At 45.7% G+C, this 23,619-nt stretch overlaps 1 protein-coding gene across 2 annotated transcripts; it reads right to left on the bottom strand.

The window, feature by feature from the left end:
• Window positions 1-2,771: 2,771 nt before the first annotated feature.
• LOC123021408 (NACHT, LRR and PYD domains-containing protein 3-like) lies at window positions 2,772-23,228 on the bottom strand. 2 transcript variants are annotated; one of them, XR_006414306.1, is made up of 5 exons: window positions 22,749-23,228; window positions 20,321-20,404; window positions 5,736-5,906; window positions 4,888-5,059; window positions 2,772-3,047 (listed from the first exon to the last, which is right to left on the bottom strand). XR_006414306.1 is itself a non-coding variant. In XM_044426132.1 (4 exons), exons 1-4 carry the CDS (start codon window positions 23,186-23,188, stop codon window positions 4,987-4,989), a joined length of 768 nt encoding a protein of 255 aa, XP_044282067.1. In that variant the 5' UTR covers window positions 23,189-23,228; the 3' UTR covers window positions 3,974-4,986. The 2 variants fall into 2 exon arrangements, 1 of the variants encoding a protein (XP_044282067.1); XM_044426132.1 differs by lacking the exon at window positions 2,772-3,047 and having other exon boundaries at window positions 3,974-5,059.
• Window positions 23,229-23,619: the final 391 nt, after the last annotated feature.

A 23,619-nucleotide genomic window follows, 5' to 3' on the forward strand; every position in this document is an offset into this window, starting at 1 on the left:
TGGCTTCAGTCCCAATAAGTAGAGGGGGTTTAAGAATTCCAAAATCCTCTGGGCAGAGGCAGAGGATGGGTCAAAGGATTGGAGTGTCACATATTTTCCAAACTTTGCCCACTTGGTAGCATAAGACTGCCTGGAATTGGGTCAAAGGGCTGCTGATAAAATATCCTTGAACCTGTTGCCCTTGTGATAAGGTAGTCTTACTCAACTCCTATGATTGAAGCATAGAAACATAGTGAGTCAGAAGGGGTCTCCCGGGCCATCTAGTCTGACCCCTGATTCCAGCCAGGAGATGGTATATTTGAAGTGCCCATTACAGAATTTGCCATGTTGTGAGAAGGAATGTCTGCATATCAGATGGAGAATCTTTCCTTGAGCCTGGATAAACTAGTCCAGTATTAGTGGTAGTTATTTCTAAGTCCCATTGGACAGCTTCAAGATGAAAGGGAACCAAGGCAGTCTTGGCCACATTGGCATGATCAGAATAGCCCATGTTGGTTGTCCTCCTCTCTGTTATCATTAGAGAAGTCTCATATGCTTGTTGCATCTGCTGAGAGACAATGGGCTTTTCTCAAGGAGGGGCGGCCCAGCTTCTGCTTCCAGATGCATTGTGGAATTAAGGTCATGTGGAATTAAAATCCTTTCTGCCTTCATATATGATCCACTTCATAATCACAAGGTGATGTTGCACCCCAGCAGAACTGCATGCCTGCACCGGTGCCTCATACATGGAAAGTGTGTGAGAGGCCTGGAGGAGGAGGAGGACATACTTCAGAGCTTCCACAGGCCAACAGGAGTGCGGAATCTCGAGAGCACAGTGAACACTGCACTAAGAAACACTCACTGAGTAAGCCCAGAAATGTGACGGAAGCAACCCCATTGCCCCCTTCTTTCCCTGGGCTACCAATGGGCAGACTCCCTTAGATGAGGCGGCATCTTCCCCATGAAGGCCTCCCGCCTGCTTCTCAGTCTTTCTGCACCTATACCATTCTCTCTCCCCACTCCATTTTGTCCTTAGGTGGTTCCCAGATATACAACCATGTCTAATCTTCCCAATAAATTGGCAAACTCTTTTGCTCTGAGATTACACCAATGTTTGAAAAGAAAGGAAGTTGCCATAGCCTAATGTAAGACATTTTAAAAGGACTCTAAAAATGGATGTAATTCATAACACTTAATCCAGGAGGTTTGACTTAACCAACCACCAGCTCATTCTGAACTAAAAACCTGAGGGAGGAAATAGGATGAACAGTCAGGTTGACATCCAGCGTGGCAGTTTGGTGTGGGTCTTTCAGGTCATTCCGTGGGCCTCCCCTTCTGATGGGAACGCGCTTGGATTGGACTTGCTGATGAAGACAGAAAATGCAGTATGTGCCAGGACATCATTTTGTCTCACACAGTCGTCTGCCACCAGCTGACCTTGAGGAGAGGCGGGTGGGAGCCTGGGCAATCCGGGGGGGGGAATGCTGGGTGCATCAGTGCTGGCATGGGCAAGCTGGCCTTTTAGCACCCCTCCCTGCAGGAAAGGCTGGTGGGGAGCTTGCCTGTTTGGCTCTTCCGAGATGATGCACACTGGGAGGAAGGCTAGTCCCTTTGTCTGTCCAGCTGGCTCTGCACATGGAAGGAAGAGGCCACATTTCAGGGAAAGGCTCCTTGGAGGCCCTGGATTCCAAACGCCTGCTTAGCACCTTGGGCTTGGCTTCCCAGGCCTTCCAGTTACACTGCCACGTGTCATTGGTACCAACACAAAGCACGTCTGCTGACGCCACCCCAGCACCATTTACAAAGCTAGTTAGGCAGTGCTTGACACCCACAACCTCCACACCAGGAAGGCAGTTTCCTCCATGCATTCCACACACCCATCATAAACTCAGCTGGCCGGGTGTCTAATGAACAAGCCCCCAGTGCCACAAGTCCCCAAGAGCCAGACACACGCCACCTGCACGAGAGGATATTTGCTCATCCTCCAATCAATGTGTCCCTCCCAGGAGAACAGTTCCCTTTTCCTTGGAATGATGCCCTCCTCCTGTGAACCCCGTTTTTCATGGCAGCAGAGGATCTGTCGCCCAGGAACAACAGGCTTCCCAAAGCTCTCATCCACCAGCTGCTCCCCTCAATCACCCTTTCCAGCTCAGCAAACTCGGCTTCAGCCTGTTCCTCTGGAACCGGGAGTTCATTCACCAAGCACACGTGCGCCAGTTCTGTCCTCCTGGCACATAGTCCTGCATGCATCTAGGGATCTGTGTTGAATCCCCACTGACACACCCATACATCTTTGCATTTCCAAATGAGAGCAAATGCTGCAATGAATATTGAGATAAATATTAAAACAATGTTGAAAAATATATGTGCAAGAAAGATTTTTTCAGTGCTTGGCAACTCTGGCACTACCCCTGAGGTGCCACTGGAATACTTTGAAGGGGCTCTTTGTAGCTGTTGAAAAGGAATCAGCCAGAATGAAAGCTGAAAGTGGAAGAAGCCATGGTGTGAAAAAGTAGCTCACAATCTTTTGAGGGCAGGTGGGGGGTACAACAGTGCTTGCATGGTGCCCCATGGAATACCCCAAGGAGAGCTGCAGGGGCAGGAGGGAGCCAGCACTCCATGGTGCCCGACAAGTCTTTTGGGCACATCCTGTGTCCCAGATCTGATAATCCGCTATGCAAACTGATGTTGCAGTCCGCAGTGAATGGGCATGTGTGAATTGGCCCCAGTCTAGTAGCACCGAGCTACTTCCGTGGGATGTGTAACTGGCTGACATTTAATTCGTTCTGCTACTTCTTTCAAGGAATGAAATCACTTTATTCCTCTCCAAACTATTTACACATGAAATGAAAGCTGGATTATGTTGTGGATTTTCAGTTGCTACTTCTCATTGATCAATACAATGCTACAGTGTCCTTACTATATCATCAACTTCAGTAATATGACCTGCCATAATAACTTCACGTCGTTTAGAAAGCCATATTTGTTTACCAATCCGGCAATGATCAGACTCTTCTAGTTCTTCACTGCTGCCGTCATCTTCCATGTCAATTCTTCTTCTATTCACACTACAATAGTCAGATTTGGGAAAGAATCAACAGTAGACCAGGGCATGGTCATGTCTCTGCATTGTATGGCAGTGCTCATTTCAAGAACCTGACATGATACTGATATGAACAGACGGTCATTTAAGGAGAGTCCGGCAACCCATGCAGGACTCTTGCTAATCATCTGGGATTTAGTCAGCTATAAAGTACAGTCCAGGTAAGCAACCTGACCACACTGCCCTATGAAGTAGAAAGAACAGTGGAGTTGTTGGTGGAGCGGTGGGCTCTGTTTATCTCTATTAGCTCAGAATGGATTAAGATATAGGAACAGAGAGATGGTGAGGTAGTTATACAATGATGTGCAAAAGAGGTAATAGCAATTTGAAAAAATGGGATTGATAAGGAGGAGCCTGGTGAGTGATAGAGGCATAAGGAGCTGGAACAGACTGTCCCTTCTTCCCTCCCTCTGCCAATGCATTTTGGGGCATTCGGGAGGTATTCTCCTTGGAGGAAGAGGTGGGGGGAGTCAATATGTCTTAGGTTAAGGAAAGGTAGAGGTGTGGACTGTAGTCAGTCGAGAAATGCTTTTTTCTTTTTCTATATACGTAAAGGAAAATACCACCACAGAGAAACAAGTTTATTAGAACTTTGGGCTAAGTAATGAAGAGTCTATCTTGCACTTTTGTGGAGTTGTGCAAAGCCAGGAAAATGCAGCCTTGAGCTCTTATACAAAAGGTCAAGTTGCTTACCTGTTACTGTCAATCCTCGAGTAGTCATCCGTGCATTCACACATATGGCCTCTGTTGTCAGAAAGATTTCCTAGCTAGACTCCTTCTGGCAGGAACCACTCTCCTCCTGCCCCCTGGTTTATCCGGGAGGGCTTCCCACCCTTATTTATTAGTTCCCTAGAGACTGGCACTGTGGCCTCAGAACTGAGAGGAGGCCAGTGAACAGCTGACCTTGAACCCAGGAGGCTGGGCTCAAGAACACCGTGTGGCACCACAGCTGGCCAGCACGAAGGCGGGATTGGTGGGTGGTCTGTTGAATGCACGGATGTCTACTTGAAGAGCAACGGTTACGGGTAAGCAGGCTGACGATTTTCTTAATGCTTTGTGTGCATCACACATTTGGGCAACCAGCAAGCTCACCATTCAGACAGAGATGGGGAGGTATCATCAGTGGACGACTGCAGGGAAGACTGCTTTACTGAGGGAGCAGGCTTGCCTGGCACAGACATCCAGCTTGCAGTGCCCTGTGAAGGTTGATGCGGCTGCTGTGCAGAGCTCCTGTAGTGGAACACCTGCGTGAAGAGCTGTGGAAGTGGCCACCACCCTGGTGGAGTGAGCGCTAGGCTGCCTCACCTGCTCCTCCATCAATCGCATCCACCCCACAAGCACCTTCTCCTGCTCCTGCCAGCTCTCTTGGGGGCAGGAGGGGAGGGGGACCCACCAAAACAAGGCCAGCTAGGAAATGTGTATTTGTGACGCACAGATACCATGAAGAAGAACTTCTGGAGGTGGACAGGAAGTTACCTTGGAGCTGCCAAGTCCTGCTGCAAAGGCACCTGAGGCACATGCCAGGAACAAGTGTGAGGATGAAGAAGGAAGCAAAACAAGAGAAGTGACGAAGCATCCCCAGTCAGGAGTAGCACCGGTTGTTGAATGAAAGAACAACCCACCTTGGCTTATCTTCAGGGTGCCTTATTTTCATATGCAAACCCACCCAATGGCATTATCTCACAACTGGATTTTTCCCCAGGAAGAATGCCCAAAATCTGATAGTACACCCATGTTTACAGAATTCCCTGCCTCTCCACTCACCATGACCCAGTCTTTTAAAATGTCAGTCAGAGATAACTCACCGCAGAGCCTTGCCTGAATCTTTTAATGCCTCACGGAACTGTTTCCTCTTTGACTCTTCCAGTCTAGTCTCAGAGACGTGCACTTCAGTCAGAGACAGGTTAGTGGTAAGAGCAGTGCAGATGGCCTCCCAAAATGCATCTGTCACACGACACCGACTTAGACTGAAAGAGGCTGGGGCAAAATAGAAGAATCACAAGAGTTCTGCTTCCCATTCCATGCTGAGAAAGGCTTCACAACAAAACTGAGCCAGAGACCGGAGATTATCTTACATTCCAGGTTCCTATGCAATATTGTTCTTTACAGCATCAGACTTTCCTTTCACCACCAGATATATGAAAGTTTGTGGAGACAATGCATCCCTTCTTTTGGTTATGCCTGCTCCTTTTATTTAATTCAGATAAACCCTGCTCAAGCAGGGGTGGCCTTTATTTAGTATTACTCTATCCAGCACATGGGATTCCTTGCGTTATTTTCGATGCATGATCAGCATCAGTCAGTATTTTCCAAGCACAGAATTTCAGCACCAGGGATCACTTATTTGCCACTGCACCCTTAGACTGGCCTGAAGATTCACGCAGCCCTACTCATACCAACCCATGGGCAAGACCCCACAACAGTTCCTGCCATACAGAATCCAAACAACTTCCAGACTGCTTCCAGAAAAGAAGCCACTGATGTTGGAGATATGAATAGGGTTCCAACAAGGAGACAAACAGTTCAAGAGGGTTCTCAGGAATTCCATCTTTGTTGAAAAGGAAACAGAAACTCACTGTTTAAACATGCTGAAGTGAAACAGTCAAGTGATGGTTACACAAGTCAGAAGGAAAAGAAAATGTGGATGACTTACCATAGCCTCTCTACTTTACACTCTGAATGTGCGAGCCCTTGGCACAAAATCTTCATTCCGGTGCTTTCTCCTTTATGTATATCCAGTTCTAGTACCTTCAGCCTTTGGTTTTTAATGAGAACTTGGGCTAGTTCCTCATATAAAATTGTTGTGGAATTCCAACTATGTATGCTAAAGAGAAAAGCAAGAAAAGGAATGAGCCAGGGAGGAGTCAGGACTCGAGTTTCAACAAGAATACCATTCAGATTGCCTGTAGAAAACTGGACGGCTCCCTGAACTGACACTGCTTTTTATGGTTTAAGTCATACAGTGAAACATATAGATTGTAAAGGAAAACTGATTGGGCATGTCCAGCAACATATACAAGAAAAATGCACAATTCATCCCTTTTCTTTGTGATTCCATGTTATTTCTGAAATGTGTGCTTCAGTGTTGTGTTCTGAAAGCATTATTCAATCAGGGAATGACTGCAGATGTAGAAGAGGTTGAACTGGGTGCCATCAGTGTACTGATGACTCCACAGCCCAAGCCCCTGGATGACCTCTTCCAGTGCATTCATGTAGATGTTAAAGAGCATGGGGGAATAAAATGGAACCCTGTGGAACTCCATGGCAAAGCTGCCATGGCACAGAGCCACAATCCCCAGCACCACCTTCTGCAATTGGCCAACCAATTAGGAGTGGAACCACTGCAAGGCAGTGCCTCCAACCCTTACTTGGCCAGCCTATCCAGAAGGATACCATGGTTGATGGTATCGAAAGCCACTAAGAGGTCTAGGAGGACAAACAGGGACACACTTCCCCTGTTCCTCTCCCTGCACAGGGCAACCAAAGCAGTTCCAGTCCCATAGCCTGGCCTGAAATCAAATGGGTCCGGATGATCAGTTTCCTCCAAGAGAGCCTGCAATTGCCTGACCACCACCTGCTCGAGCACCTTGCCCAAGAATGGGATGTTAGCCACCTGTCTATAGTTGGTGGCCACCTTCTTCAGAATGGGACTGATAACCACCTCCTTCAGGGGGCAGGGACCCAATCCACCCTCACAGAAGCATTAACAACCTCCTGGACCCAGGGATACACCCCGTCCCTGTCTTTGGTGAGCAGCCATGAAGTGGGAAAGTAAACAGGTGGTGGGTCATACTTGTCCAAGCACCTTGTCCACATCCTAGGCCGCAAAAATTGAAACTCATCCAATAAGAACAGACCAGACAGTGCTCTGGGTACTTCCCGTTCTAGGACCACATCAACTGTTCATGGCGAATATGAGCAATTTTATCCCTGAAGTGCTGGGCAAGTCATCACTGCGAGCCACTTATGGTGCAATAGGATAAATTTTTGGCCAAGATTGTAGCAAGCCCTGCACCACTCAGAAAAGCTCATCTGGATGGCACTGTAAGGATGCAGTGGAAGCGGAGAAGAATTTCTTCTTTGCTGCCCTCACCTCCACAGCAAAAGCTCAATAATGAGTTCTAAGTAGTGTTTGGTCAGCTTCGGCATGGCATTTCCTCCACCTATGCATGCTCCAGTCATCTCTCAGCCTGCTTTATTCCCCACAATTCAGGCGTGTACCAGGGTACCATGCAAGCTCTGCATGGCGGGAGAGGATGCTGAGGAGCAATTGTGTCGATTGCCTGGGTCATTTCTCCATTCCACAAACCAACCAGGGCATTGACAGGCGTGCCAGTCCTATCAACTGGAAATTCCCTCAGAACCCTCAGGAATCCATCAGGATCCATAAGACTCTGAGGTGGACCATTTTAACAGGGCCCGCACCCTTATGGAGGGGGAAACTGGCCCTGAGTTTAAAGCTTATGAGGAGGTGATCTGACCAGGACAAAGGGGTTAGCATCAGATCCCTCACTTCCTGATCACCATCTTCCTGTCCTGTCAAAAAGACCAGGTCCAGAGTGCAACCTCTTAGAAACATAGAAACAGACTCAGAAGGGCCTCCCAGGCCATCCAGCTCCAGCTAGTTCTGCTCATGACATGCCTATCACATGCGTGTGCAGCCTATGCTAGAACACCCTCACCAATGGGGCTTCAACCACCTCCTGTGGAAGCCCATTCTATCCCCTTGGGGTCCTAACTGTCAGGAAGTACTTCCCAGCTCAGTCAGGGAATCTGTTGGGCAGAAGGGTGCGCAGTACACCAACAGAATCCCCAATCTATCTCGATCACACAGCGGCAGGTACAAACACTCAAGACCAGGTCTCGAAAGGACAGGAAGCCCCGTGAGGGAGACTGAATCTCTGTGAATTAGGGCCACACCCCCTCCCCTTCCCTCTAGGTGAGGTTGGTGCTGCACCTGGTACCCAGGCACAGCTGGGTGACCCCCCACCCTTCTCCCACCCAGGTCTCTGTGATACATGCCAGGTCAGCCCCCTCATCCACGATTAAATCATGGATGAGAGATATTTTATTTTGGGCTGACCTGGCATTCAACAGCAGCAGCACCAAGCCTGAGGGCCATTTGATAACACTATCGGGTACCTTCCAGCTGGGGGAAAAACCAGAAGAGGGGCCAATACTAACCATCTGTCCTCGCTTATTCTACAATGAGCTGATGAACCCCCATTGCCATACCTTCCCCTGCCCATAACTATGGGAACACCCCCCTCCCGCTCCCCAGGAACTCCCATACCAGATTAAAACACAACATAAATATAAAATATAAGATGCTGTGCAATTAAAGTGGAGCCCTAATGCCATTACGAACAGAAGGCCAGCAATGAGACATATGATTCAAGGGAGTTTCCATGAATTAGATGTGTTGAAAAAGGAACAGACCCTTCCTGGCTGAGGTTGCTGAAGGAAACAGGCAGGAGGCAGTTATGAGCGATGGGGCTCACTGCCATGAGAGATGACAGCATAACTGGACTCTGCTGCTCCCTGCCTGCTACAGTTGACATTTAAATGTGATTCAATCCAGCATAATATATCAAATAATATTTGGATAAACTAATTTATCCAATTAATGGGATGAAGAGACAAAAGTGGTTGGAGCAAAACCAAGGATTAAAAACTTTTTCAGAAGCAGAAGGATGGAGTGAGTTATTGGACTTTTCGCAGGAGCAGTGTGGGAGTGATTTGGCATTGGGTGAGATGAAGGGGGTGAGAGGTGGGAAAGACAAATCGTCTAGTGAGTATAATGCAAACGCTCTTAAAACAATTAAGGAAAGCTCTGTCAACAGCCTTGAAGACAGCTGCAGCATCAATACAAGAGGCATTGGCTGAAACGAGCACAAGAATTACACAAATAGGAAAAAACAGCAAATGAAGTTTTTGACTTGGCTCTACCAGTGGCAAGAGATGATGATATACAGAAGGAGATGAACGGATGAAGAGATATGTTGGAGGAACTAGAAAATTGTGATCACCTCTCAACATTCATCTGAGAGACTATAAGGAAGAAGGAGGCAGAAAGAATTTAAAAGAGAACGTGGTAAAATGGATTCTAGTCCTTTGTCCAGATAAAAAAAAATAACATTAGAAGATTTGAAAGGATTCACAGAGTAGGTCCTAAACAAGCATAGGACAGTTGACCAGAGAGAGATTATTGTAAGGTTTGCCTAGTACACGATGAAACTAGCAATCCACTGAGCAACATGTGAGATTTGGAGTATAAAGGTGGAAAGGTGGAAGTCTTCTGGGCAATTGAGATTACTGGAAGATGCAGACAAGAAGTTCTAAACAGAGACTCTCAGGAAACATGGAATTAAATGCATGTGGAGGCTCCCCTTAAATTATTTGGCTCAAGCAGAAAACAGTTCTTACAACCAGCATGGAGCAACTGTAGGATTTTGGCAAGGAATTGAAGACAGAGGTGCCTAAGTCTCATCTGGTGAAGACATACACAAACAAACTGAGGTGAAAAAGAAACATTGAAGACCAGTGAGCCTGATTTTCTAACTCCCTTGTTTCTTTCAAGGATGCCATCGGCCCCCCCACACTGCTGGATTGCAGCCCCATGGGAGCCTGTGGGACTCTCTGGATTCCCCCACACCATCAGGAACACCGCTGCCACTCTCCGCCTCCCCTGGCCGCTTCCCTGCCTCTTCTCCATCTGCCCCCGAGTGGTGAGAGCACTCGGGCGAGGCAGGCAAATGTGCGGCCATCCCCGCCATCTTGTGGTGCAGTGGCAATAAGGCAGAAGGGACGTGGGCCTGGGGAAAGTGCGGCCAGCCTTGGCTGGGCCCTATTTTAGGCACCTGGTGCCAGGGGTGCCCACCAAAGGGCCTTGTCCATTTGGTGGCCATTTGGTGCCATTTGGGGAAGGCTCACTGTGTTTGTGTGGGGAGGTTGTGTGTGTGTGGTGTGTACAATTTTTCTTTGTTTGCCCTCTCTTTTTCTTTCCCTTATTTTGTCCATTCACACTGGAAGTAGGCTTGTGTTGACGGTTGGCTGTGCAAGCAGCTGATGGGAAGCAGATGTTATGTTAGAAGGTAAGGTATGGCATTGTGGAAAGATACTGGATAGGATGAGACTGGAAGTTGGGTTTGTGCTGATCCACAGACAGAGTGAGAAATGTTGTGGAGTGGTTAAGTAATTGACTGAAGGCTTTTCCCCCTCCCCCCTTCCTTTCTCTGTTGTCTAGCTGGCAGTCAGTTATCTCATTCATCTCATTTAGATAGTTGTGGTTCTGCCTGTGATGACTGATGTGGGTGCTTCAACCCCAGGGATTGCGGGCAGGGGGAGGTATGGCATTGGGGGATGGACTGGCCAGCGTAGGAGACGAGGGGAGAGATGCCTTATTGCTGTCTCTCCTCTGGTCCTTCCCCAGCCTGGGACCATGCCAGCTTGCCCTTGGGCCTTGTGGTGCTGCTGCTTAATGCCAGGTTGGCTCACAATAAAACCTCACTGATTCATGATTTAATTGTGGATCATGGGGCCCACCTGGCATGCTTTACCGAGACCTGGGTGGATGAGACTGGAGGGTTTACTCCGTCTCACCATTATCCTGCAGCACCAACATCACCTTGAGGGCCAGGGAAGGGGTGTGGGCATTATTCATTGTGATTCCATCTTCCTGTTCACCTGAGTGCAGGCCTGAGGTGCCTTTCCCTTGTGCTGGGCAAGTGAGACAGATTAAGGATCCCACTGATGTACCATGCACCTGGCTGCTCAGCAGCATCCCTGCCTGTGCTGGCAGAGGTAGTCTCCAACCTGCTGTTGAGGACCCCCAGAATGTTGGTCCTGGGGGACCTCAACTTCCATGCAGAGGCTGCTTTAGCTGGGGCAGCTGGGGACTTCATGGCAGCCATGAGAGGCATGGGGCTGTCTCAAGATGTCACCAGCCCAAACATATAAGAGTTCATATATACATGAACTCATATGCATATGAGTTCATGTATATGAACTCTTATATGTCCAGTTCATTTGCACAACTGGACAGGAAGATGGTGACCTGGAAATTGGGGTGGGGGGAGGTGTTAACATTGACCCCTCTCTCACATCTAATGCAAGCAAAATATAGGAGTGTACTTGTGACAGGTATTTTATAATATTCATGAAATTCATGAAGTGAGACCAACATTATTATGGGATACTCTCAAAGCAGATATAAGAGGGAGATTTACAATGGAGGCTCAAGATTAAAGAAAGAAAAAAATAATCTCCAAGAAAAACTGTATGGTAAAATAAAGATATTATCAGAAAAGCACAAGAAAACAGGCTGTAAAAAAAAGTTACTGAAGTGACATGAGCTAAGGCAGAATTAGAAACTGTAGATAAGAGTAAGCCACAAACAGTAATGATATATTTAAATTGTGAATATTATGTATATGGAAATAATAATTCTAAATTCTTAACTTATGCATTAAAGAAGCTGCTAACAACACAGTTAATCGTATTAAAACAAAAGATGGTGTATTGGTAATTTTACAACAAAAGATATCTAAAGTGTTTAAAGACTATTATGAGGAATTGTATAAATTAGAATTTGCACCTGACACAGATGGCAACAAAAGATTAAATTCATTAACACTTAGTCCAATTTACAGGAACATAAACAAAAGCCTTATTCCCCAATAACAGCTATTGAAATTGAAACAGTTATTTAATTTTTTAAAAAAGTTTACAGGTTTACAGCTGGTTTCTATATGTGAGGTAGAAATTATTCTACATCTTCTAAAAATGTGTAATTCAATATTAAAGGGAGATGAAGTATCTGCATCTTGGAAATTAGCAAAAATGGTAATTATTCCAAAAGCAGGAAATGATGGAACACCCACTTCTACGTTTTGAGCAATTACTTTGCAAAACCAAGATTAAAAAACTGTTTCATTTATTTTAGCCCAAAGATTGAATTCTTTTTTTTTTTCCAAAACACATAGATATAGATCAGTAAACACGTATGCCAGGGGAGTTTAATTCAGATGTGATACACAGAGTGTTAAACATTTTGTATAAGGCTAAACTGAAGAAACAAAAACTAGTGAGAGTTTCACTTGATGTGCTCAGAGCGTTAGATCATGCGGAATTAAATTTATTTATTTACTTACTCACTTACTTATATTTATATACCTCCCCTTAGCCCACAGGGCCCTCTGGGTGATTTACAATCATAAAACGTATATACAAACATATACACAGTACACATTTGAGCATATAAAATAATGAATGTGGGTGAGACGCTTATTACGCTTACAAAAAAAATTTATGAAGGTGCATGTTCAGTAGGAACAATTAATGGTGCGGATCCTGAAAAATGTGGACTCCGTAGAGGCACAAGATCACAATGGTAATCCTCTATCACCACTGATATTTGCCTCACCCATAGAAACAATGGCTGCTAGAGAAAGCATTAATCTTGCTGGAATAAGGATAAAGAATAAACAACATAAAATTAATTTGTTCCTATGAGAGAGACACGGGGAGTGTAGTCCTGTTGATTCTTTTGGATCTCTTGGTGGATTTCGATACCATTGACCATGATATCCCTCAGGAAAGGCTGGCCAGTTTGGGAGTAGGGGGCATCACTTGGCTGATCAGTTCTAGATGATTGTGCTGGGGGACTGTCGCTCTGTGCCAGTCCGGGCCCAATGCAAAGTGTTATCTTTGACATAGAAGCCCTACATGGCAAGGGACCAGGGTACCTGTGGGAGCAACTCTCTAAATATATCCCTACTGTCCACATAGATCCTCTTCGGGACTCCTGCTCCAAATACACCCCAGTCCCCATGAGATCAAAGGGAAAAGGGCTAGGAGGAGGGCATTCTCAGCAGTAGCACCTCAGCTCTGTAATTCACTCCCCAGGGATGTACAACTGGTACCAATTCTTCTTTCTGTTAGGCACCAGGTAAAAACTTTTTTATTTAAACAAGCTTTTGGTTAATTGAATTGAACTGAATTTATACTTTTACATTTTGTTATGGATTACTTATTTTAATTGTTAATTTATTGACTAGGTATTGATTAGGTTGCATGTGTTTATATTACATCATGAGATGTTTGTGTATTATTTTATTGTCTTATCCATTTTACCTGTTTATTAATTGTTTTCTTTGCATTCTATTCTGTTTTAGCATCTGTAAAAGAAGAAGGGGACGGCAGAGAATGAGGTGGCTAGATGGAGCCACTGAAGCAGTTGGCGTGAGCTTAGGTGGACTCCGGGGGATGGTGGAGGACAGGAAGGCCTGGGGGAATGTTGTCCATGGGGTCATGATGGGTTGGACACGACTTCGCGACTAACAACAACAATGTTATATAAAAAAATGTTGATGGTATGGGCAGCAGAATAATGAAATAGAAATAGAAATGTTATAATAATAATTCTAACGGCATAGAAATGTAATAATAATAATAATAATAATAATAATAATAATAATAATAATAATGGCTATGAATGCACTTGTAATTCAAGTAATTTAAGGATCAGGGAATGTGCATTTGTGTTTATCCACCAGTCACCACCACCTTGTTCTTAACTAAGTCTGGCCATCAGGCATGCCTATTTATCTTCTAACACCTTAGCTCCTACAAAACTTTTGAAATGCTAAAAAGAGATCTGGGAACTTGCAACCCATTTCAGCAGCCATGTTTTGATGACTATGACTTAAGCTCTGCTGACATCTTCTGAGGCAGATGCGGGTTACGAAATTTCCTTCCAGAGCTCTGCGGCCGTACTTCCAAAAGGCGCACGTGCCTGCCCCGCTTTATGGCCGCAAGGCTTGCTCGTTCTCCTTCCCTTAACGCGCCCGTGGTGCGTAACACAGACAGGATAAAGCCGATCTAAGAGGCCTCTTTGCAGGCGTGGAGGATAGAAGACCCACCCAGTGCCTGCCTGCGGATATTATGCATGGGGAGGAAGTGGCCTAGGAAGAGGATCAGCCTGAAGGATGAATAAGATACTGATGCAGGAGCAGAGGGGGATTTTGCGCAGAACACACCCCTTAAGCATTGAGGAGTCATAGCAGGTGCTGGTAAAATAAGCCAGATAAGGAGACCACCCTGGTCTCCTAGGAGACAGCGTGAGACTTTGAGTCTCCTCCAGCACCACAATTCAAAGGCCTCAATTCTTTGGCGCTCAGCCTTCCTTATGGTCCAGATTTCACAGCCATACACTGCAACTGGGAAAACCATAGCCTTGACTATACGTACTTTTGTTGGAAGGGTGATGTCTCTGCTTTTTAGTATGCTGTCTAGATTTGCCATAGCTTTCCTCCCCAGGAACAAGCGTCTTTTAATTTCTCAACTGGTCCACATACTGCTGGAGCCTAGCTTGTAGGATTTTGAGCATGCGAATGAGTGCAATGGTGCGGTAGTTTGAACATTCTTTGGCATTGCCCTTCTTTGGGATCGGAATGTAAACTAACCTTTTCCAATCCTGTGGGCACTGTTGAGTTTTCCAAGTTGGCATAATGAGTGTAGCACTTTTACTGCATCGTCTTTTAAGATTTTGAATAGCTCAGCTGGAATACTGTCACGTCCACTAGCTTTGTTGTTGCTCAGACTTCCTAAGGCGCATTTGATTTCACATTCCAGGATGTCTGGCTCAAGGTCAGTGACCACCCCATCGTGGTTATCAGGGACATTAAGATCTTTCCTCTATAGTTCTTCTGTGTAATCTTGCCACCTCTTCTTAATCTCCTCTGCCTATGTTAGGTCCCTGTCATTTTTGTCCTTTATCATGCTCATCTTTGCATGAAACATTCCCATCATATCTCCAATTGTCTTGAGATTTCTAGTCTTTCCCATTCTTTGTTTTCCTCTATTTCTTTGCACTGTTCATTTAAGAAGGCCTTCTTATCTCTTCTTGCTATTCTCTGGGGTTTTGCACTCAACTGGGTGTATCTTTCCCTTTCTCCCTTGCCTTTCACCTCCCTTCTTTTCTCAGCTATTTGTAAAGCTAGCTTCCTGAGACAGCCATTTTGCTTTCTTGCATTTCTTTTTCTTTGGTTGCTACCTCTTGTACAATGTTGCGAAACTTATCTTAAATAAAGAATTACTAATGAACAAATTCATTTTTGCTCACCTTGAAACCACCCTCCATTTCTCATTACCAGTTCCATGGATCCAGACATGACTTTTGCACACCTCCAATAGCCATACGCTCCCTCAGGCAGAAGGGGAGTCCTTTGATGATCCCTCAGCCTGCCATCAGCCCCACATGCCTCCCATAAGCCGTTCCGCAGGGCTGGGAACCGACTGGATCAGTGGGGAAGGGGTTCTCGAGGGAGGAGGGATAGCTGAGCATTGCCCCTCCCTCACCCCACCTGCAGAAGTGCTCATCAAGCGAGGACAGAATGCCAACAGCAAAGGGGAGGAGCCCTTTATTTTGCAGAGGAAAAGGACTGAATCCCACCCTTTATTTCCGGGGCTCCACTTCCCACATTTCTCCTGTATGTGAATTTCTGGCCCCGCCTTCACAGAACACACCTGCCTGTAGTGCAGCCCTTCTGGGGCAGGTCCCCAAATCAGCTGTTTCCTTCCAGCAAGGCTGGTGAGCTCCTCAGCAACACCAAGGCTGGGGGACCAGGGGGCACTCCAGGGGGTCCCATTCCCAGCAAGCACTCGCTTGCTTGCTTCCCACTCCACAAATACTCACTTGAGTCTTTCCAGCCTGCAGTTTGGGGACTTTAAGGCTTCGCACAATAGGTAAAATCCAGCACAGTCTGAAAACTTTTGTCCCAAACAGAGTGTTCTCAGAGTCTTTCCAGTACTGAGAAGAGAGGTGAGATCTCTACAGTGTGCTTCAGTCAGGCAATACTGAGGCACCTGGATGCTGCAAAAAGAACCAGAGCCAAAAGATGTTTATTTTTTATCAGCTCTGCTTCTAGTGTCAGCGTCTAAAAGGGATCTTCATCCTGGCTTCTTCTGACCTGGAAATGCAGCTAAAGCTGCCCCAACTGCTGCACGGCTCTGAGCGTGGAAGGTATTTACCAACTGGCATCTGCACATGTCTCTCATTCACTGTATGGAAAGCGAGAGAACAGGCATTCTCATTCTCCCACCGCTCACACGGGGAAAGGGCATGTTTGGCAAGCAAATGGCCCCATCAAGCTGCTAGGGATAAGCTGAGAAAACTCCCCCAAAATCAAACAGAGCTTTTTCTAAACCTTGTTGTGCACACACGCTCAGAAGAGTCTCTCATGTGCACACAAGGGAGTGAAAGTTCTCGTGCGAATCAGCGCTCCAGAGAAGAAGAAGAGGAGTTAATCATTGTCCCAACAACAGTACAATGCTCTCACCCTCCTTCCTCAGATGTTTTGACTAGTGTAAAAACAGATGGTGTTTTACAGCCAGAGGTCGAGGCTGGGACACAGGACCAAGACTCTTTGAGGGCCCATACAGGACTGGATCGTAGAACAGTGAATAGAATAGACTGGATAGAAGAACAGGCTGAGGGGGTGCACCCTCGGCATGTTCATAAGCAAAATGTGGGGTGACATTAGTCAGAGCGAGAGGTCAGCTTTCGATACTGTGTATGTTAGCAATGGTGAATACTTTCTAGCTTTTGGTTTCAAGATCCTTTTGTAGCTGTTCCGAATAAAGACGTTTGTAGCATCTGCTGGAGTGATTGCTTTCATTGGGAAGTTGTGCCTGGCCCACAACAAAACCTTACATAGCCCCTGCAGGGGGTGAGGGGAGGATGGAAGCTCTGCTAAATTTCTCCAGCTCCATTCCTTTGTAGAGATAGGGATGAATGCAGCTTGTGCAAATGAATGGGTGCCTGAGAATCCTTGGGGACTTTCCTGAAGGCTTAGCCGCCATTCCTGTTGAAGTCCTGGTCACGCTATAGTATACAGACTTGGGAGAGGCACATGACTAGATTGCCCCTTCCCCTGAGCAGGTCCAAGAAGCTCACTGGTATACTGGGGAACTTAGTGTAATTAAGAACTGTGGTCAGTGTAGATGGTTAGACCGCAGGCGGTTAATCACTTAGGCCAAGTTGAGGGAACAAACAGACTAAATCTCACCTAAGAGGAAGTGTGGCCACATGGCCTCCTGCAGTTAGGCCCAGCACCTTCCACCATTGCCAAACTTGTTGCATCACTTTGAATAGCTGAATTGCAAGAGATGCATTTGAGATTTATTACTATGCAGAGGAGGAGAAAGGGGAGAGAGCAGTCTTGGTTGGATAACAGCCACTCCGCATGCTCCCAGGCACTTGGACAAGAGGGAATGTGTGGCAGCAGCAGCTCCTTGTCTAGCCCACACGCCCTGTAACTTGACTGGTTGCTTTCTCTGACCTGCTCCTCTTCCTCCTCCTCTCTGCAACTGGCAACATCTGCCTTTCTCTCAGAGGCAAGGTCACCACATCTCCTGTTCTTTTGCTTCTTTGTGCTCACACTCCCTTCTTGAGAGTGGGGGCTACATGTAAGTCATTACTGTTCAAATGTCTTCTTCACTGCAATGAACTTCTGAAGTGGCTCTAACTTGCTTTCATACCCTGTAACACTAGTGTTATTTTTCTTTAACACTGAGCATAGATGCACAAATAAAGTTGATCGGAGCTCTAGGTTGCATTTATTCCAAATTGGCTCTAGGTTGCATTTATTCCAAATAACCCTAAGCACTGTGTCACCACGCTTTTTCTATATATGGCAATTCAGCAGTTAGGGCTTCTCTGCACAAGGCATTTACTGAGCACTCAGGATCCCTCCCTCATGGAAGTCTGTGGGGCCTTTTCACATCCCTGTCATCCTCAAGGGCCTTCCCCAGGTTTCTCGGCCATTTTAAGGGGCTTTAGAATGAGAAAGGCCTGCCATTAAATTTCAAACCGGAACAGAAGCTTCCAGAAAAGTCACAACTGCAGGGCACTGATGCTATCCGACAGCACCACCTTGTGGTCGATCACTAGAATGCATAGAAAGGCAGAGAACTACGCGGGGGCGGGGGAGGATGTCAAGGACGGATCCCACCACACCCCCACCCCTTGCAGAAAATGGAAGAAGCAGCCTCAGTAAAGCGGCAGCTCAGATGCCTTATGCAGCGAAACCCCTGGGCACACCACACTTTCCCAGAGGAAGCAGGACCCTCAGGCGGCTGCCAGGGGTGGGGGATGAATCAGAATAAGGTGATGGGAGAAGAGGGGCTGTGAGCGTAGGGGTGCATGAGGAACTGTTTGGGGGGTGGGATTCCCTGGGCTTGGCTGCTCAGGCTCCAGGCCGCTTGAGTCTCAGTTCCCAGCCAGCATGCTCAGCATGTGTAGGACGCTCGCCAAGCAGTGTCCCTCTTCCACGCCAGCTCCAACACTCTTTGTGCTGCTGCACTCGATCAGCAAGACAATATTCAGGCATATATTTCATATATTTGCATAATTTCTTACATTTGTCGGTTTGGTCCTGCAACTTTCACGGTTTCTGGGCTGCCTGTGTTATGGGAAGGATGCACCAAAGTTGAAAAAATGCATTACCCTTCCATCTGTGTTTTTAAATATTTGATATCAGTGAATAGACACAGCACACAGCACAGCCCATTTTGCCTAACCAATTGAGTGTTGCATTATTATCTGTTTCATCAGTCTGTTTCATAGGGAATCATAGATCTTAGGGTATGCTTAATTCTGCAATAAATTAAATTAAAAATAATTTTTAAAGTATACTGGATGCCACAACATCTAATTAATTATTTTGGCCTATTCTTGGACATGTAATGCTGCTAACACTTTGCTTCTCTGTATCTTTTAGCAATGCCAAATGCAACTCCCTTTTGGAAGGAAGTAATAATCTGGATAAGTTTGTGTTTTGTAATGGAAAAGCTCATTAAAATTTAAGTATACAGATCAATCCCTGGGAAAATTCTGGAGCAGATAATAAAGCAGGCAGTCTGCAAGCACCTTGAAAACTAGTGATTGTTTTCCAACATAGATTTCTCAAGAACAAATCCTGCCAGATTCACCTGATTAGGAAAAAGAAGGCAAATTCATTGTTACAAGATGGGGAATGCTTGGCTCAACAATACCACAAGTGGGAAGGATCTTGGAATTGCTGTAGATCACAGGCTGAATATGAGTCAAGAGTCTGATGTGGCTCCAAAGGGGACAAATGCTATTGTAGACTGGATTAATAGGGTTATCACTTCCAAATCCCATGGAGGACTAGTTCCCCTTTACTCAGCATTGTTTAGGCCCCATCTGGAGTACTGTGTCCAGTTCTGGGCACCACAGTTGAAGAAAGATGCAAACAAGCTGGAATGGGCTCAGAGGAGGGCAGCAAGGATGATCTGGGAACTGGAAACAGAGCTCTAGGAGAGAATGAAAGAACTGCACAGCCTTGAGAACAGAAGACTGAGGGGAGAGATGATAGCACTCTCCTAATACTTGAAAGGCTGTCACAAAGAGGAAGAACAGGATCTCTCCTCGATTATCCCAGGGTGACACAGTTCATTTTTATTGTATATCCATAGGTTGAATAACCTTGGAAAGCAGTGCAACTTCAGGGATGTGGCTTTGATGGGGGTATGGCTTTGGTTGTCATGAAGGGACCCCCCATTTCTATATTTGCCGCTACACCACTGATTCTATGATTCTGTGTTCCTCTGAGATACTTTCCCATCTCTTGGAATCTAATGCAAGGCCCATGTGAATGGATTTTCCGTGCCATCTGCACAGCTAAAAGACTAATATGAATCGATAAATATTACAGCATTGCATACCAGTGGATAAACTGGCACTGGGAATAACAGAATGGGTGAGGATTTAATGAAAATTTCAGCATTTGGAAACGTCTTTAGGCATAACTTACAAACAGATATTTATATGGGTATCTGTGGTGCTGTTGTGGTGCTGTTGTTAAAGTATACATATAATCACTGTTTGTAGGGATACTACATTCTGTTATATACTGGCAAATAGGGATACTTGATATAAATGTACCTCATGCTATGGGTATTTTTCTTTTCGTAAATATTGTTCAAATATTGTTTTTCTGTCTTTTTTATGGTGTTGTTTAATTGTTTTTGTTTTGTAAAATAAAACATACATGAAAAGATTCTCTACTTATCTGTCCAGCAAGTCAAAAGGAAAAAAGGTACAGATATCTAGTGTTAACTGACTTTTGGAAGAGAGTTTACATACAGTTATCTGGTCAAAAAAAGCTGCTGCAATGCCAAAGACATACAATTGAAATGCAAGCAATTTCTTACATTAGATCCTTGAAATTACTTCTTAGAGGCTGCACTGCTTTGAAGAGCCGGTCCACAGTTTCTCTCTCCAGAATTAGCCTTTCACTAAAGATGAAGAAATTTTCTGTCAGTCTTTGACCAATTTCCAGTTCTTTTACTATACTTCTATATATTATGGAATGCAAACCTGCATCACCAGCATGAATTATGCTACTGCTATTCTCCCTTGCCCTTTGTTAAAAATGCACAGAATACAAAATAAATCTTTTGAAAAATAAATGGCCAAAAGGTTGCTTGAAGGAATGCAGAGGACACGGAGTGAGCGGGACTCCACAAAGGGCTGCTCTAGGAAGAGCAACAAGCAACCAGAAGGGAAAATCTTTGTGAAGAGCATCCCCCTTTCTGCCATTTGCGGCGGGCAAGCCTGTGACACCACAGGTTGCATCACTGCATCCCTCCACTCTAAGCCAGGGGCTTCTGGGGGAGCTTTTCTTGCTGCCACCCCCCTGATTCAGTCAGGGAAGTGCATGAGGGCTCTGGATCTTAGCAGGCAAACTGCACCTGCACTTCCTAAGGGATTGCCTGTCCCTGCAGTGACGAACATGGTGCCTGTGGTCTTCATGGCACCCTCAGGGGCCTCCCAATCCCAGCCCACTCAAAGCAACTGTTGTGAAATGAACAACTTGAGGAAATGTTGGGGCAGCCCGCCTGCCTTCCCTTCCTAAGCTCTGGCCCTGCTCTTTCTCTCCCACCCACACTTTTGCTTTGGTAGTTCCACGTCCTCCCAGTCTCCAGCCTCTCTGCTTCTCTCCCCCTTCCACATCTCTTGCTTCCTTCTGACAAGCCAGGTCCCCACAGCAGCCGCTACATGTCCAGTGCATCCTCCATGGGGGCCATTTTGTGATGGTGCACCCAGCAGTTCTTCACATTCCCAAATCTGCCCATGGGTCCTATTTGATCCATTCAACAGGACGCTAAATTGTTCATTGCAACTTGCACTCATCCTTCAGTTCATCAACCAAGAGGGCAAGGAGGATAACATGGAGAGCAAGCTGAGGAAAGGCATTTAACTGGTCCTTGTCATAAACAAGTGGGTGTCCAAATGGAGTGAGGGGTGTGGGGGTCAATCACGTTAAGGGTTCCATGTCAGTGGGGCTGCAGCCCATGTGACCCTTGGGCTGAACATTTCCCCACACCTTGGAATATAAACGATGCAGTACACAGCAAAGTCTGCATTTTCAGACAAATGTATGAAATGCATTGGAGTGAAGAAATAATGACGGGAGGATTTTGTAGTGTCCCTTCCTGGTAAGGGCTACAGACTGGACCTCACACTGCAACCATATAGATCTCTGCCATGGAGGCAGGCCGCCATTCATGAAGATCATTTGGAAAGCCTGACTTCGATGCCAACTTGAGAAAATGCTTCGATGCCATCTTGAGAAAAAACATCAGGCCTTCCGAATGACCTCCCTGAAGGGCCACTTACATCCATGACAGAAATCAAGCATTTGATGTCATCCCTGTGGACAGGAGAGGGCACTGGAGGAGAGACAGCTCCACCGGAATCCAGCTGCAAACACTGTACAGACTGGTGATTCAGTGAAGACCCTTCTCTCAGGCTGGTTAATGAATGGGTGGGAATTCCAGTTTTCTACCATGGTAGTCCTTGGGGCCCAGGCAGCTGTTGAAATTTTAGTCCTTGGGCGCAGCTTCAGGTCACTCAGATTCTTCTAGACACTAGAACTGTGCAATCTTCTGTTATTAATGAACAGCTGTCTAGAGTTAAAACATGATGAAGTATAACAGATCGATCCTTTCAGCTACTTCAGTAAATTCCTGGATATAGAGAGGACCTGAGGGAACACTGAATTCAGCCTTTGGTGATTGCACTGAAGTGTTCCCTTCGTGAACAGGGGCCCGTTATGCTTTCCACTGATCACAACCATGCGCAGTAAGGGAGGGCCATGTTCAAGAGCTTACTGGCCAAGTGTCGGTTTCGGAGCACAGTCCACAGTACTTGTGTCCCCCCCTGCATATCCTGGGACCTGAACACCCGAGGAAGCACTTTTGCCCACATCAACCTCCACACCAGGAGTTCCTGCCAAGGCTCTCCTTCGGTGCCGCTGCCAGCTGAGGTGCCAGGAGTCTGGTTATGATACGCGACTCAGGGAAGGCTCTACTCAGAGGCCTCCCTCATACCTGCGCAATTGCCTTTTCAGTAGCAGGAAACAATCGCCTTTTACCAGGTTTTTCTTTTAGCCACTGGTGTATTTTTCATTCCTGCTGTGATTGTTTCCAGTACTGCTCTTTACTGCTCACATCTGTTGTACTAATATTGTTTGATTCTGCTATGCTTACATTAGAACATCCTACAATTCCTTACCTAAAGTCAGAAAAGAAAAACAGAAATGGAACTGCAACTTTTTAGAATTCAAATGATACTTACCCATCTATTTCATTTTCATCTTTATTCTCAGAATCATACTGTATCCCAAGATGCTTCAATCTAAAGGAGTGTTCTAAACAATACACGGTGGTTATTGGTTCCATAAGTGATGAAGCTCTGACTAATAGTATAGTCCTATCCTGCAATGCATGCTTTACAAAATTTTCATCCTGGGTCTCATACAAAAACTGAAAGAGTGATGATCTTTCCCAAGTTAAGTAAATTTGAAAGATAGTAGGAGTTAATATTTTCACCCATTCCAGTAAGAATTTTTTAATCGCAAATGAAATAGTCCATCCAAACATTTCCTTTAAGCCTCTCATTCTCTCTTCATTTATAAGACCAAAGAGGAAGCACACTGTTACTTGTAAATCAGGTCTTGAACTGCTGTAGCTTTCTAGCAGTGTCATCACATCTTTGGACCTTTTAAGCATGTGCATTATTCCTACATCTTGTACATATTATTTTATTTATTTATTAAAACATTTTTATGCCGCCCCATTCGCCGAAGCCTCGGGGTGGCTTACAACAAGTTAGATCATTAAAATATATACATTAAAATAAAATACAAATATACAATATAAAATAAGCCGCCCTGGCCAGATAAAATTTAATAATATTAACATTTAAAATGCTGCTTAAATAAAAAGGTCTTCAGCTGGCACTGAAAAACAAATAACGACGGTGCCAGGCGGACCTCTCTGGGGAGCGCATTCCATAACTTAGGCACCACCCTTGAGAAAGCCCTCCTCCAAATAACCATCCTCCTAATTTCTTTCAAGGAGGGCTCCCGGAGAAGGGCCTCTTCCGCCGATCTCAGGGGGCGGCTGGGCATATATGGATGTACGCGCTTCTTCAAGTAACCACGACC

This window comes from Varanus komodoensis, unplaced genomic scaffold (assembly GCF_004798865.1).
Source record: "Varanus komodoensis strain SLA01 unplaced genomic scaffold, ASM479886v1 scaffold16, whole genome shotgun sequence".
NCBI lineage: Eukaryota > Metazoa > Chordata > Lepidosauria > Squamata > Varanidae > Varanus > Varanus komodoensis.

Excerpts from the sequence above, each read along its gene's own strand:
- LOC123021408 (XM_044426132.1), bottom strand. The coding sequence starts at position 23,188 with ATGCACATGCTTAAAAGGTCCAAAGATGTGATGACACTGCTAGAAAGC. Across the intron at positions 20,405-22,748 it reads GATGAAAATGAAATAGATGG|TGAAAGGCTAATTCTGGAGA; the intron begins GTAAGTATCATT and ends CTTCATCTTTAG. Across the intron at positions 5,060-5,735 it reads TGTAAAGTAGAGAGGCTATG|CCTCTTTCAGTCTAAGTCGG; the intron begins GTAAGTCATCCA and ends ATTTTGCCCCAG.